Below are 14,411 nucleotides of genomic sequence, written 5' to 3'. Positions count from 1 at the left end.
GAACTGCTGCTACCTGTTCCAGTGGTTACACTGCTGCCTCACAGCGCCTGGGACCCAGGTTTGATTTGGGTGACTGTCGGTGTGGCGTCTGCATGTTCTTCCCGTGTCTGCGTGGGTTTCCTCCGGGTGCTCTGGTTTCCTCCCACTGTCCAAAGATGTGCAGGTTGGGTGGATTGGCCGTGGTAAAATTGCACTGTATGTTCGGTGGGAATACAAGAATAGGGATTGCGTTTAGGTAGGGTGCTCTTTCAGAGGATCAGTGCAGACTCGATGGGCTGAATAGCCTCCTTCTGCAAAGAGGAATTCTGCGGTTCTATGACTTGTCTGCCTTTATTTAGCCCCAAGTGTTTCAAACTCCGTTCTCGCATGAATGGTTTGACTCTGCCTCCCCTTGATAAATGGAGTAAGCAGTCTTACGACACCAGGTTAAAGTTCAACAGGTTTGTTTCAAACACGAGCTTTCGGAGCGCAGCTCCTTCCTCAGGTGAATGGAGAGGTATGATCCAGAAACATTTATATAGACAAAGTCAGAGATGCTGGACAATGCTTGGAATGCTGTGGTGTTGTAAGACTTCTTACTGTGCTCACCCCATTCCAACGCCGGCATCTCCACATCTTGAGAAATGGAGGCCAGGAATGAAACCAAGAGATAGAGTAAAGGACAGGCGCAGAAAGACACTGGAGCTGGCTTTGTGCTGGGCGCAGCAGGGGCTCCAGGATCTGGGCATCTGAAGTACTTGAGCAGAGAGTAGGAGATGCGGTGTAATCCTTTGGGACAGAGAGTATTACAGGATTAGAGTGGGGAGGTGCACTTGTTTCAAGGAGTTTGAGTTGAGCTCCTCCTGTTCCGCCTGTGTGTGTGTGTGCTGCCAGCCTGGCTGAACCCGAGCTGGGCTGATGGCCGGGGCTGGCTGGTCTTGGCTTGTCCGGGCGATGCTGCAGCTCCGGGGCTCGCTCTCTCCCCAGGAACCCGATCCCGATCCGGAGCGGGGCTCGGGCTCTCCACATGCCGACTGGATGGGGAACCTCCCGCACTCACTCAGCGCCCTGCCCCTCGCCAATCTGGCCGTGCCAGGTAAGGGGGAGCCGGGGCAGCAAGATCCAGCTGGCCCGGGGAGGGGGGAATTGTCTGGGGGCTGGCCTGGGGTTGAGGGGTGGCTTGAATGTCCTTGGGGGTGGGATGTGTCCGTGAGGCTGGGATTGTCTGGGGACTGGGATAATACTTGTGAACTGGGGTGTGTCTGTTGGTCTGGAGTGTGTCTGTGGGGCTGGGGTGTGTGGGTCAGGAGTGTGTCTGTGGGGCTGGGGTGTGTGTGTGGGGCTGGGGTCTGTGGAGCTGGGGTGTGTCTGGGGGTGGGGTGGGGCTGGGGTGCGTCTGTGGGGCTGGGGGGTGTCTGGGGGTGGGGTGGGGCTGGGGGGTGTCTGGGGGTGGGGTGGGGCTGAGGTGTGTCTGTGGGGCTGGGGGGTGTCTGGGTGTGGGGCTGGGGTGCGTGCGTGGGGCTGGGGTGTGTCTGGGGTGCGTGCGTGGGGCTGGAGTGCGTGCGTGGGGCTGGGGTGTGTGGGGCTGGTGTGTGTCTGTGGGGCTGGTGTGTGTGTGGGGCTGGTGTGTGTCTGTGGGGCTGGTGTGTGTGTGGGGCTGGGGTGTGTCTGGTGTGCGTGCGTGGGGCTGGGGTGTGTGTCTGGGGCTGGGGTGTGTCCGTGGGGCTGGGGTGTGTGCGTGGGGCTGGGATGTGTGCGTGCGTGGGCTGGTGTGCGTGCGTGGGGCTGGGATGTGTGCGTGCATGGGGCTGGGGTGCGTGCGTGGGGCTGGGATGTGTGCGTGGGGCTGGGATGTGTGCGTGGGGCTGGTGTGTGTGTGCGTGGGGCTGGTGTGTGTGTGCGTGGGGCTGGTGTGTGTGTGCGTGGGGCTGGTGTGTGTGTGCGTGGGGCTGGTGTGTGTGTGCGTGGGGCTGGGGTGCGTGCGTGCGTGGGGCTGGGGTGCGTGCATGCGTGGGGCTGGGGTGCGTGCATGCGTGGGGCTGGGGTGCGTGCATGGGGCTGGGGTGTGTGGGGGTCTGGGATGTATCTGTGGAGCTGGGATCAGGATTGCCAGTGGTCTGATTAGGATTTGTTTTCCCTCAGTGGGAATCTTCCGAACTCTCTGCCCAGGTGGAGGCAAGGTCATTGAATATTTTTGAAGGCGGGGCTAGATAGATTCTTGATTACCAAAGGGTGAAAGTGGGATTGAGGGTACAATCAGATCTGTCAAGTGGCCTACTCCTTCTAATTCATAGGTTATAAGACCATAAGACAGGAGCAGAATTTAGGCCACTTGGCCCATCTAATCTGCTCCGCGATTCAATCATGGCTGATATTTATCTCATCTCCATTCTCCTGCCTTCTCCCTATAACCCCTTTAATGATCAAAAACCTATCTATCTCTGTTTCAAAGACACTCAGCAATTTGGCCTCCACAGCATTCTGCAGCAAACAGTTCCACAGATTCACCACCCTCTGGCTGAAGAAATTCCTCCTCATTTCTGATCTAAAGGATCATCCCTGAGATTCTGTCCTCTGCTTCTAGTTTTTCTTACAAGTGGAAACATTCTCTCCACATCCACTCTATTCAGGCCTCACAATATCCTGTAAGTTTGAATAAGATCCCCCCTCATCCTTCTAAACTCCAACGAGTACAGACCCAGAGTCCTCAACCGTTCCTCATACGACAAGCTTTTCATTCCTAGGATCATTCTTCTGAACCTCCTCTGGACCTTTTCCAACGGGCAGCACATCCTTCCTTAGATACAGGGCCCAAAACTGCTCACAATCACGAGGGGACATAGCTTTAAATTGAGGGGAGATAGATATAGGACAGATGTCAGAGGTAGGTTCTTTACTCAAAGAGTAGTAAGGGTGTGGAATGCCCTGCCTGCAACAGTAGTGGACTCGCCAACACTAAACTCATTCAAATGGTCATTGGATAGGCATATGGACGATAAGGGAATAGTTTAGATGGGCTTTAGAGTGGTTTCACAGGTCGGCGCAACATCGAGGGCCGAAGGACCTGTACTGCGCTGTAATGTTCTATGTTCTATACTCCAAATGGGGTCTGACCAGAGCCTTATACAGAGCCTTATACAGACTCAGAAGTACATCCCTGGTCTTGTATTCTAGCCCTCTCGACATGAGGGCAGCACGGTAGCACAAGTGATTAGCACCGTGGCTTCACAGCTCCAGGGTCCCAGGTTCAATTCCCTGCTGGGTCACTGTCTGTGTCGAGTCTGCACATTCTCCCCGTGTCTGCGTGGGTTTCCTCCGGGTGCTCCGGTTTCCTCCCACAGTCCAAAGATGTGCAGGTTAGGTGGATTGGCCATGCTAAATTGCCCTTAGTGTCCAAAAAGTTAGGAAGGGTTATTGGGTTACGGGGAATGGGTGGAAGTGAGGACTTAAATGGGTCGGTGCAGACTCGATGGGCCGAATGGCCTCCTTCTGCACTGTTTGGTCTATGTTCTATGTTCTCTGAATGCTAACATTGCATTTGCCTTCCTAACTGCCGACTGAACCTGCACATTAGCCTTAAGAGAATCGTGAACAAGGACTCCCAAGTCCCTTTGTGCTTCTGATTTCCTAAGCATCTTCCCATTTAGAAAATAGTATATGCCTCCATTTCTCCTTCCAAAGTGAACAACCTCACACTTTTCCACATTGTATTCAATCTGCCACTATTTGCCCACTTTCCTAGCCTGTCTAAATTCTTCTGAAGCTCGCCTGCTTCCTCAATACGACCTGTCCCTCAACAGATCTTTGTATCATCTGCAAACTTAGTAACCGTGCCTTCAGTTCCTTCCTCCAGATCATTAATGTTCTTAGGCAAACGGAGAGTCCTCCATCACACTCTTGATTTGTGCCCTGGGCAGTCTTTGAGGAGCCAGGAGGTGTGTTACTCCCCTCAGGATTCCCAGCCTCTGACCTGCTCTGGGTAGCCAGCTGCCCAGCCAACTGATCAACCAATTGGTAACATAATGTTGGAAATATTTCACAGTAAGCTCCTGTAAAAACAATGAGTTAAATAACCAGGTAATCTGTTTTTGTAATGTTGAATACACCAACATTATGTTGATGTCCAGCAAGTCTACATCTGGTTTTAGTTATCGATATTATTAGTTGCAAGGTGTACTAGCCATCATTTTAGCACAGGCACTTGGGAGGGCCAAGCCAGAGAACCATTCCACCCCCCACTGCTGCCATATGTCTGCACACAACCACTTCTGACTGAGATACGTTTCCAGCATCTGATTAAAGCCTGGAAATCAGGATGTCACAGAGCAATGGGCAAGAACACTTGAGCGAAAAGGTCAGGAACTCGGGATGTGAGCGCTGTATGTGAGCGCCCTGAATCAGGAGTGTCAGTGTGGGCGCCCTGAACCCGGGAGTGTGGACCCCCTGAACCCGGGAGTGTGGACCCCCTGAACCCGGGAGTGTGGACCCCCTGAACCCGGGAGTGGGACCCCTGAACCCGGGAGTGTGGACCCCCTGAACCCGGGAGTGTGGACCCCCTGAACCCAGGAGTGTGGACCCCCTGAACCCGGGAGAGTGGACCCCCTGAACACGGGAATGTCAGTGTGGACACCCTGAACCCGGGAATGTGGACGCCCTGAATTCGGGAGTGTGGGCGCCCTGAACCCGGGAGAAGGGAGTGTGGGCGCCCTGAACCCGGGAGAGGGAGAGTGGGCGCCCGGAACCCGGGAGAGGGAGTTTGGATTTGCTGAACCCGGGAGAGGGAGTGTGGGCGCCCTGAACCCGGGAGAGGGAGTGGTGGACGCCCAAACCCGGGAGAGGGAGTGTGGGCGCCCTGAACCCGGGAGAGGGAGTGTGGTGGCCCTGAACCCGGGAGAGGGAGTGTGGGCGCCCTGAACCCGGGAGAGGGAGAGTGGGCGCCCGGAACCCGGGAGAGGGAGTGTGGCCGCCCGGAACCCGGGAGAGGGAGTGTGGCCGCCCTGTACCCGGGAGAGGGAGTGTGGGCGCCCTGAACCCGGTAGAGGGAGTGTGGGCGCCTGAACCCGGGAGAGGGAGTGTGGCCGCCCTGAACCCGGGAGAGGGAGTGTGGACGCCCTGAACCCGGGAGAGGGAGTGTGGGCGCCCTGAACCCGGGAGAGGGAGTGTGGGCGCCCTGAACCCGGGAGAGGGAGTGTGGGCGCCCTGAACCCGGGAGAGGGAGTGTGGGCGCCCTGAACCCGGGAGAGGGAGTGTGGGCGCCCTGAACCCGGGAGAGGGAGTGTGGACGCCCTGAACCCGGGAGAGGGAGCGTGGACATCCTGAACCCGGGAGAGGGAGCGTGGGCGCCCTGAACCCGGGAGAGGGAGCGTGGGCGCCCTGAACCCGGGAGAGGGAGCGTGGGCGCCCTGAACCCGGGAGTGGAGCGTGGACGCCCTGAACCCGGGAGAGGGAGCGTGGACATCCTGAACCCGGGAGAGGGAGCGTGGACACCCTGAACCCGGGAGAGGGAGCGTGGACACCCTGAACCCGGGAGAGGGAGCGTGGACGCCCTGAACCCGGGAGAGGGAGTGTGGACCCCCTGAACCCGGGAGAGGGAGTGTGGGCGCCCTGAACCCGGGAGAGGGAGTGTGGCCGCCCTGAACCCAGGAGAGGGAGTGTGGGTGCCCTGAACCCGGGAGAGGGAGTGTGGGCGCCCTGAACCCGGGAGAGGGAGAGTGGGCGCCTGAACCCGGGAGAGGGAGCGTGCACGCCCTGAACCCGGGAGAGGGAGTTTGGATTTGCTGAACCCGGGAGAGGGAGTGTGGGCGCCCTGAACCCGGGAGAGGGAGTGTGGACGCCCAAAACCCGGGAGAGGGAGTGTGGGCGCCCTGAACCCGGGAGAGGGAGTGTGGTGGCCCTGAACCCGGGAGAGGGAGTGTGGCCGCCCTGAACCCGGGAGAGGGAGTGTGGACTCCCTGAACCCGGGAGAGGGAGTGTGAATTTGCTGAACCCGGGAGAGGGAGTGTGGGCGCCCTGAACCCGGGAGAGGGAGTGTGGGCGCCCTGAACCCGGGAGAGGGAGTGTGGGAGCCCTGAACCCGGGAGAGGGAGTGTGGACACCCTGAACCCGGGAGAGGGAGTGTGGACACCCTGAACCCGGGAGAGGGAGTGTGGGCGCCCTGAACCCGGGAGAGGGAGTGTGGACACCCTGAACCCGGGAGAGGGAGTGTGGGCGCCCTGAACCCGGGAGAGGGAGCGTGGCCGCCCTGAACCCGGGAGAGGGAGTGTGGGCGCCCTGAACCCGGGAGAGGGAGTGTGGGCGCCCTGAACCCGGGAGAGGGAGTGTGGGCGCCCTGAACCCGGGAGAGGGAGTGTGGGCGCCCTGAACCCGGGAGAGGGAGTGTGGGCGCCCTGAACCCGGGAGAGGGAGTGTGGACGCCCTGAACCCGGGAGAGGGAGCGTGGACATCCTGAACCCGGGAGAGGGAGCGTGGGCGCCCTGAACCCGGGAGAGGGAGCGTGGGCGCCCTGAACCCGGGAGAGGGAGCGTGGGCGCCCTGAACCCGGGAGAGGGAGCGTGGACGCCCTGAACCCGGGAGAGGGAGCGTGGACATCCTGAACCCGGGAGAGGGAGCGTGGACACCCTGAACCCGGGAGAGGGAGCGTGGACACCCTGAAACCGGGAGAGGGAGCGTGGACGCCCTGAACCCGGGAGAGGGAGTGTGGACCCCCTGAACCCGGGAGAGGGAGTGTGGGCGCCCTGAACCCGGGAGAGGGAGTGTGGCCGCCCTGAACCCAGGAGAGGGAGTGTGGGCGCCCTGAACCCGGGAGAGGGAGTGTGGGCGCCCTGAACCTGGGAGAGGGAGAGTGGGCGCCCTGAACCCGGGAGAGGGAGCGTGGGCGCCCTGAACCCGGGAGAGGGAGTTTGGATTTGCCGAACCCGGGAGAGGGAGTGTGGGCGCCCTGAACCCGGGAGAGGGAGTGTGGACGCCCAAAACCCGGGAGAGGGAGTGTGGGCGCCCTGAACCCGGGAGAGGGAGTGTGGTGGCCCTGAACCCGGGAGAGGGAGTGTGGCCGCCCTGAACCCGGGAGAGGGAGTGTGGATTCCCTGAACCCGGGAGAGGGAGTGTGGACGCCCTGAACCCGGGAGAGGGAGTGTGGGCGCCCTGAACCCGGGAGAGGGAGTGTGGGCGCCCTGAACCCGGGAGAGGGAGTGTGGGAGCCCTGAACCCGGGAGAGGGAGTGTGGACACCCTGAACCCGGGAGAGGGAGTGTGGACACCCTGAACCCGGGAGAGGGAGTGTGGGCGCCCTGAACCCGGGAGAGGGAGTGTGGACACCCTGAACCCGGGAGAGGGAGTGTGGGCGCCCTGAACCCGGGAGAGGGAGCGTGGCCGCCCTGAACCCGGGAGAGGGAGCGTGGGCGCCCTGAACCCGGGAGAGGGAGTGTGGGCGTCCTGAACCCGGGAGAGGGAGTGTGGGCGCCCTGAACCCGGGAGAGGGAGTGTGGACGCCCTGAACCCGGGAGAGGGAGTGTGGGCGCCCTGAACCCGGGAGAGGGAGTGTGGGCGCCCTGAACCCGGGAGAGGGAGCCTGGACATGGGAACCCTGGACCTGGGAGATTGGCAATGTGTGCTCCCATTATCCTGAGTATCTATGTTACACTTGCTATCAATTCCTCTGTAACAGGCTGAATTAAATTATACACTCCTGGCAAACTGCTGGTGATGTCCAGCCCTCCAATGCAATCAATCAGAAGTCTTGCGCAACCTACTTTAGATGCAAACCGATGCTGCTGAATGTGGATAAATATCAGTGCGCTGGTTCATAGCTGCTTCCTGCTGAGGGAAACCCGGCTGCTTTTTCCAGGTGGGGCTCTTCAGCTCCATTGTGAAAAATAACTCAAAAGGAAATGTGCAACTTCCATGGCAAATAGGACGTTAAATTATCAAATACCAAAGATGTGTGTCATGCCAGAAGGGTGGATAGAATATAAAGAATGATTCAAAGGTGAATAGGAAGGAGATAATAGTGTTGGAGAGAAAGCTCGCTAGAAATATCAAAACAAATAGTCCGAATTTCTCCAGATATTTAAAACAGAAGTCAGTGAGGTCGGAGTTGGCTGCCTAGGGAGCGATTCTGGGGAATTAATAATTGATAATCAGGAAAAGGTGGATCAATTGTACCGACATTTTCTGTAGGGGATACAAATAAGAACAGAGAAGAAAAAAGAGACAGGAAGTTGAAAAAAAAATATTATCATTATCTGGGAACGGGCACTGTTAAAATAATTGGAACTACAGTCCCCAGGTCCTGATGGACTTTATCCTAGATCTTAAAAAAGTGATTGTTTGCAGGATAGGGTGGTCTCCGGCACCTGGGTAGGGGGAGGGGAAGGTGTCGGACATCTACCAGGAACTTCAGGAGGCGGAGGAAGCCCCATTGGAGGAACTTAAGGGCAAATGGGAGGAGGAGCTAGGCAGGTAGCTGGATGCGAATGCCCTAAACAGGGTCAATTCCTCTTCATCATGTGCCAGGCTTAGCTTAAACTAGTTTAAGGTGGTCCACCGGGCACACATTTTTAAAAAAAAAATAATTTTTATTGGAATTTTTTACAGAAAACATAAAATATAACGACAAACAATGAAATGCAACAAAATAACCCATAATAACTGTAACACCCCCCCAGACCGTAACGGCGCATGTATCACATCCCCCCCACCCCCCCAACCCCAATGAACAACAAGAGAACTTAAAAATAAATTAAAATTAAATAAACAAACATAGTCATCGTCTCCCCCCCCTTTTCCCACCCCCTTCCCCCCCTTTTTCCCTCCCCCTTCCCCCCCCCCTCCCCCCCCCCCCCCCCCCCCCCCCCGGGTTGCTGCTGCTACTGTCCCCGTACCCTATCGTTGAGCCAGAAAGTCGAGGAAAGGTTGCCACCGCCTAAAGAACCCTTGTACCGATCCTCTCAGGGCGAATTTGACCGTCTCTAGCTTAATAAACCCCGCCATGTCATTGATCCAGGTCTCCACGCTTGGGGGCCTCGCATCCTTCCATAGTAGCAAGATCCTTCGCCAGGCTACTAGGGACGCAAAGGCCAGCACACCGGCCTCTTTCGCCTCCTGCACTCCCGGCTCCACCCCATCCCCAAAAATCGCGAGTCCCCATCCTGGCTTGACCCTGGATCCCACCACCCTCGACACCGTCCTCGCCACCCCCTTCCAGAACTCCTCCAGTGCCGGGCATGCCCAGAACATATGGGCATGGTTCACTGGACTCCCCGAACACCTGATTCACCTGTCTTCACCCCCAAAGAGCCTACTCATCCTAGACCCGGACATGTGGGCCCGGTGCAGCACCTTGAATTGGATGAGGCTAAGCCGCGCACACGATGAGGAAGAATTAACCCTTTCCAGGGCATCAGCCCACGTCCCGTCTTCGATCTGTTCCCCCAGCTCCCCCTCCCACTTAGCTTTCAGCTCCTCTACTGACGCCTCCTCCACCTCCTGCATAACCTTGTAGATATCAGATATCTTCCCCTCTCCGTTCCAGACCCCGAAAGCACCCTGTCACTCAACCTCCCTCGCGGGAAGCGAAGGGAATCCCTCCACCTGCCGTCTAGCAAACGCCTTTACCTGCAGATACCTGAACATGTTTCCCGGGGGGAGCCCAAATTTCTCCTCCAGCTCCCCCAGGCTCGCAAACCTCCCATCAATAAACAGGTCCCTCATCTGTCTGATGCCCGCTCTGTGCCAACCCTGAAATCCCCCATCAATGTTCCCCGGGACGAACCTATGGTTCCCCCTTAACGGAGCCTCCATCGAGCCCCCCACTTCTCCCCGATGTCGCCTCCACTGCCCCCAAATCTTGAGGGTAGCCGCCACCACCGGACTCGTGGTATACCTCGTGGGAGGGAGCGGCCATGGCGCCGTTACCAAGGCCCCCAGGCTTGTATCTCCCACCGGGCACACATGATGGCAACCAGGATGAGCAAGCTCTTTGGGGTTGAGGATAAATGTGTGAGGTGTGCGGGAAGCCCTGCAGATCATGTCCATATGTTCTGGGCATGCCCAGCTCTTCAGGGATTCTGGCAGGGTTTTGCGAAGGCAATTTCCAAGATCTTGGACACGCGGGTGGTGCCGAGTCCAGAGGTAGCGATCTTTGGTGTGTCAGACGATCTGGGAGTTCAGGGAGTGAAAGAGGCCGACGTACTGGCTTTTGCCTCTCTGGTAGCCCGGAGATGGATCCTTTTAATGTGGAGGGACTCGAAGCCCCCGAGTGTAGAGACCTGGGTTATTGACATGGCTGGGTTTCTCAGTCTCGAGAAAATAAAGTTTGCCTTGAGAGGGTCCATGGCGGGGTTCTCTCGCAGCCGTTCCTCGAATTTCTAGGAGAGCAGTAAAGGTCAGCAGCAGCAGCAACCCGGGGGGGGGGATTGTTATGTAGTATTATTCTTTTCTCTGATATGCAAAAAAATTAAGTTTTTGACAAACATTTGAATAAAAATAATGTTTTAAAAAAGTGACTGTTGAGATGGTCACATGAGCAGCACAGTGGTTTGCACTGTTGCTTAACAGCACCAGGGTCCCAGGTTCGATCACCACTTGGGTCACTGTGTGCAGAGTCTGCATATTCTCCCCGTGTCTGTGTGGGTTCCCTCCGGGTGCTCCAGTTTCCTCCCACAAGTACTGAAAGACGTGCTGTTAGGTAATTTGGACATTGGCCAGCAGCGCGGGTTCAATTCCTGTACCGGCCTCCCTGAACAGGCGCTCGAATGTGGCGACTAGGAGCTTTTAACAGTAACTTCATTGAAGCCTACTTGTGACAATAAGCGATGATTATTATTATTAGCAGGGCTAGAAGATTGCTGCCTCACGACGCCGATGATCCGGGTTCTATCCCGGCCCCGGGTCACTGTCCGTGTGGAATTTGCACATTCTCCCCGTGTTTGCTGGGGTCTCACCCCCACAACCTAAAGATGTGCAGGGTAGGTGGATTGGCCACGCTAAATTGTCTCTTAATTGAAAAAAATAATAATTTGGTACTCTAAAAATGTTTTAAAGGTTGGAAAGTAAGTTGTGAAGAAGACATTGGGAGCCTGCAAAGTGGTAGAGATGGGTTAAGTGAGTGGGCAAATATCTGGCAGATGGAGTATAATATGGGAAAATGTGAACTTGATATGAAGAACTTAAAACAAGAAATAATTTAAATGGTGAGAGATTGCAAAGCTCTGAGGTATAGAGGGATCTGGATGTCCTCATGCATGATTCACAAACAGTTAGTACGCAGATACAGCAAATGGTTCGGACGGTAAGTGTGATGTGGTTTATTGCAAGGGAATGGATAATAAAAGTAGGGATGTTTTGTTGCAGTTTTACAGGGTGTTTGTGAGACCACACCTGGAGTGCTGCATTCATTTTTAGTCTCCTTGTTTAAGAAACAATACAAGTGAATTCGAAGCAGTTTGGAGAAGGTTCACTCGACTGAGAATAGTGGGAGTTTGTCTTTTGAGGAAAGGTTGGGCAAGCAGCCAAGGGAGTTTAGAAGAATGAGAAGTTATCTTATTGGGACATATAAGACCCTGAGGGGTCCTGATAGGGTGGATGCTGAGAGGACTAGAACTCGGGGGACATAGCTTAAAAATAAGAGGTCTCCCATTTAAGAGGGAGCTGGGAAGACATTTGTTCTCTTGAGGGTTGTGAATCTTTGGAACTCTTCTTTCCCAGAGGGCGATCGAGACAGACTCATGAATATTTTTAAGGCAGAGATGGACACATTCTTGACTAACATTGTGGATAGCACAATTGCTTCACAGCTCCAGGGTCCCAGGTTCGATTCCGGCTTGGGTCACTGTCTGTGCAGAGTCTGCACATCCTCCCTGTGTGTGCGTGGGTTTCCTCCGGATGCTCCGGTTTCCTCCCACAGTCCAAAGATGTGCAGGTTAGGTGGATTGGCCATGATAAATTGCCCTTAGTGTCCAAAATTGCCCTTAGTGTTGGGTGGGGTTACTGGTTATGGGGATAGGGTGGAGGTGTTGACCTTGGTTAGGGTGCTCTTTCCAAGAGCCGGTGCAGACTCGATGGGCTGAATGGCCTCCTTCTGCACTGTAAATTCTATGATATTATCAAGAGTAGGCAGAATGTTGAGTTGGGGCCTCAATCAGATCAGTCATGATCTTATTGAATGGCAGTGCGGGCTCAAGGTGCGAATTGCCCTGGCCTCTGACCACCTCCCCTGGCTTCTGACTTTTGCATCTCCTGCCCGATGGAAGAAGTTGGAAGAGTGAATAACCCGGGTGGGAGGGTCTTTGATTATGTTGCCCGCTTTCCCAAGGCAGCAGGAGGTGTAGATGGAGTCAATGGATGGGAGCCGGGTTCCTTGTGATGGACTGGGCCGAGCAGTTGCCATACCGGGCTGTGATGCAGCCAGATCGGATGCTTTCTATGGTCTATCATTAAAGTTGGTAAGAGTCAATGTGCACATGCCGAATTTCCTTAGTTTCCTGAGGGAATATCGGTGCTGTTGTGCTTTCTTGGTTGTAGCGTCGATGTGGGTGACCAGGACAGATTGTTGGTGATGTAAACACCTAGGAATTTGAAGCTGTCAACCATCTCCAGCTCGGCACCATTTGATGTAGACAGGTGTGTGTACGACACTTCACTTCCTGAAGTTCCTGTAAAGCACCTTGGGGTATTTCATGATGTTAAACTGCTATATAAATATCAGTTGTTCAAAAGTTGATGTCACAGCTGCTAATGTGGAGTGAAATGTTTTGCATAGTGAGAAATCTCTTAACACTTTGCTTGAATGTACTCCTTAATTGTTCTGATTCTTATGGGCTGTCATATTGAAACTATTTTTGCAGATGACACATCCAATGTTGTCAGAAGCGATTAGAAATGAGATTACCTAAATCCCACATTGAGTGGTGTCATTAAGGCAACAGCCATCTGTTCTGGAATACTCTGGGAACTATATACTCATTGAGACGGTTAATATGGTGTGAACTGCAATGTGTTTTCATATTTTAAAGGCATATAAGAGGACCAGGTTTTCAAATTTATAAGTCAGTGGCCCAATTGGCCATGAAGAGAAGGGAACTGAATACAAAGTAGGGAGGTTATGCTTCAGTTATACAGGGCATTGGAGAGACCACATCTGGTCTCCATATTTAAGGAAGAATGTAAATGCATTGGAAGCAGTTTAGGGAAGGTTTACCAGACCAAAACTTGAATGGGTGGGTTGTCTTGTGAGGTAAGGTTGGACAGGCTGGGCTTGTATTCACTTAGAATAGGAGGCAACTTGCTTGAAACCTTTAAGATCCTGAGGGTTATTGACAGGGTGGATGTGGAGAGGATGTTTCCTCTTGTGGGAGAATCTAGGATTCGGGGTCACTGTTTAAAAATAAGGGGTCACTCATTTAAGACAAAGATTAGGGGAATTTGTTTTTCCCTTCAGAGGGTCAAAAGTCTCTGAAACTTTCTTCCTCAAAAGGTAGTCATGATGTGGAGCTGTCAGGGCAGCACAGTGGGTTAGCACTGCTGTCTCACGGCGCCAAGGTCCCAGGTTCAATCCCGGCTCTGGATCACTGTCCGTGTGGCGTTTGCACATTCTCCCCATGTTTGCGTGGGATTTGTTGCTCGGTCTGGTGAGTGTGCTTTACACTCAATTTGCTCTGTTTTATTCCTTAGCTCTAGAGTCGCCAGGTATCCTTATGATACCGCCACGAGGTTCAAGTTCAGATCAATGACTCAATACACCAGTTAGTAAGGTTCAATCAAACACATTTATTATTACACAGTAAATCGATACTCATGCAACTAATACTGGCGGACTAAACTATTCCTATCACTATGAGCCAATACTTATCTTCGATAAGGGAACCCACTGGATCAGGGAACAATGGCCTCTTGTTCTGAGACTGCAGGCTTCCCAGTTGGTACAGGCTAAGGGGTCAGGAGTGTCTATTCTCGTAGCGTGCGTTGGTTGGACACTTACTTGTTGGTGTAGCTGTTGGCCAGGCCTTTTCTTCTCACGTTCTGCTGGGAGGGCCGGCTAAGAGAGCGAACTGGACTTGGGACCTGACTTTTATAGGTCCCAGGGGCTTCGCGCCCTTTTGAGCGGTCCCCGAGCTTACTGTCAATCGATTGGATCTCATACCAATCGACTGGTATGAATCCCCCAATACTGAGGCTGTCCCTCGATCACTGGGCGGTTCTTCCTGGCTTGTTTGTCTCCTTTATTTCAGATTCCCGTTGGCGCCGGGAAGTCTGACCTGCTATAGAATGTCCCAATTGTAGCTAATCGTTGTATCCATTGTTCCCGGGGATCGCTTCATTAATATGCAAACTGCTGGTTTTGGTGCTGTCTGCTTTCTTTGCAGACAGAATACACAGGAAGATTCTGCAACCTGCTTGTCTTTCTTAAAGTGTCCAATTTTCCCTACGTGCTTTGTA

General features: G+C 54.5%; 1 protein-coding gene across 2 annotated transcripts in view; it reads left to right on the top strand.

Annotated features, from left to right (window-relative positions):
- The first annotated feature begins 797 nt into the window (after positions 1 to 797).
- The window catches only part of plcxd2 (phosphatidylinositol-specific phospholipase C, X domain containing 2), a 53,367-nt gene continuing 39,753 nt past the window's right edge, over positions 798 to 14,411 (top strand). The window contains exon 1 of one of the 2 annotated variants that reach the window (XM_038802841.1): positions 798 to 1,075. In XM_038802841.1, the coding sequence (XP_038658769.1) occupies positions 898 to 1,075 (178 nt within the window). In that variant the 5' untranslated portion in view covers positions 798 to 897. The remainder of the gene's footprint in view (positions 1,076 to 14,411) is intronic. The other variant, XM_038802839.1, reaches the window with a different exon arrangement.

The sequence above is a fragment of the Scyliorhinus canicula genome, chromosome 7 (assembly GCF_902713615.1).
Source record: "Scyliorhinus canicula chromosome 7, sScyCan1.1, whole genome shotgun sequence".
NCBI classification, from domain to species: domain Eukaryota; kingdom Metazoa; phylum Chordata; class Chondrichthyes; order Carcharhiniformes; family Scyliorhinidae; genus Scyliorhinus; species Scyliorhinus canicula.
This window is presented reverse-complemented; position numbering and strand designations above follow the sequence as displayed.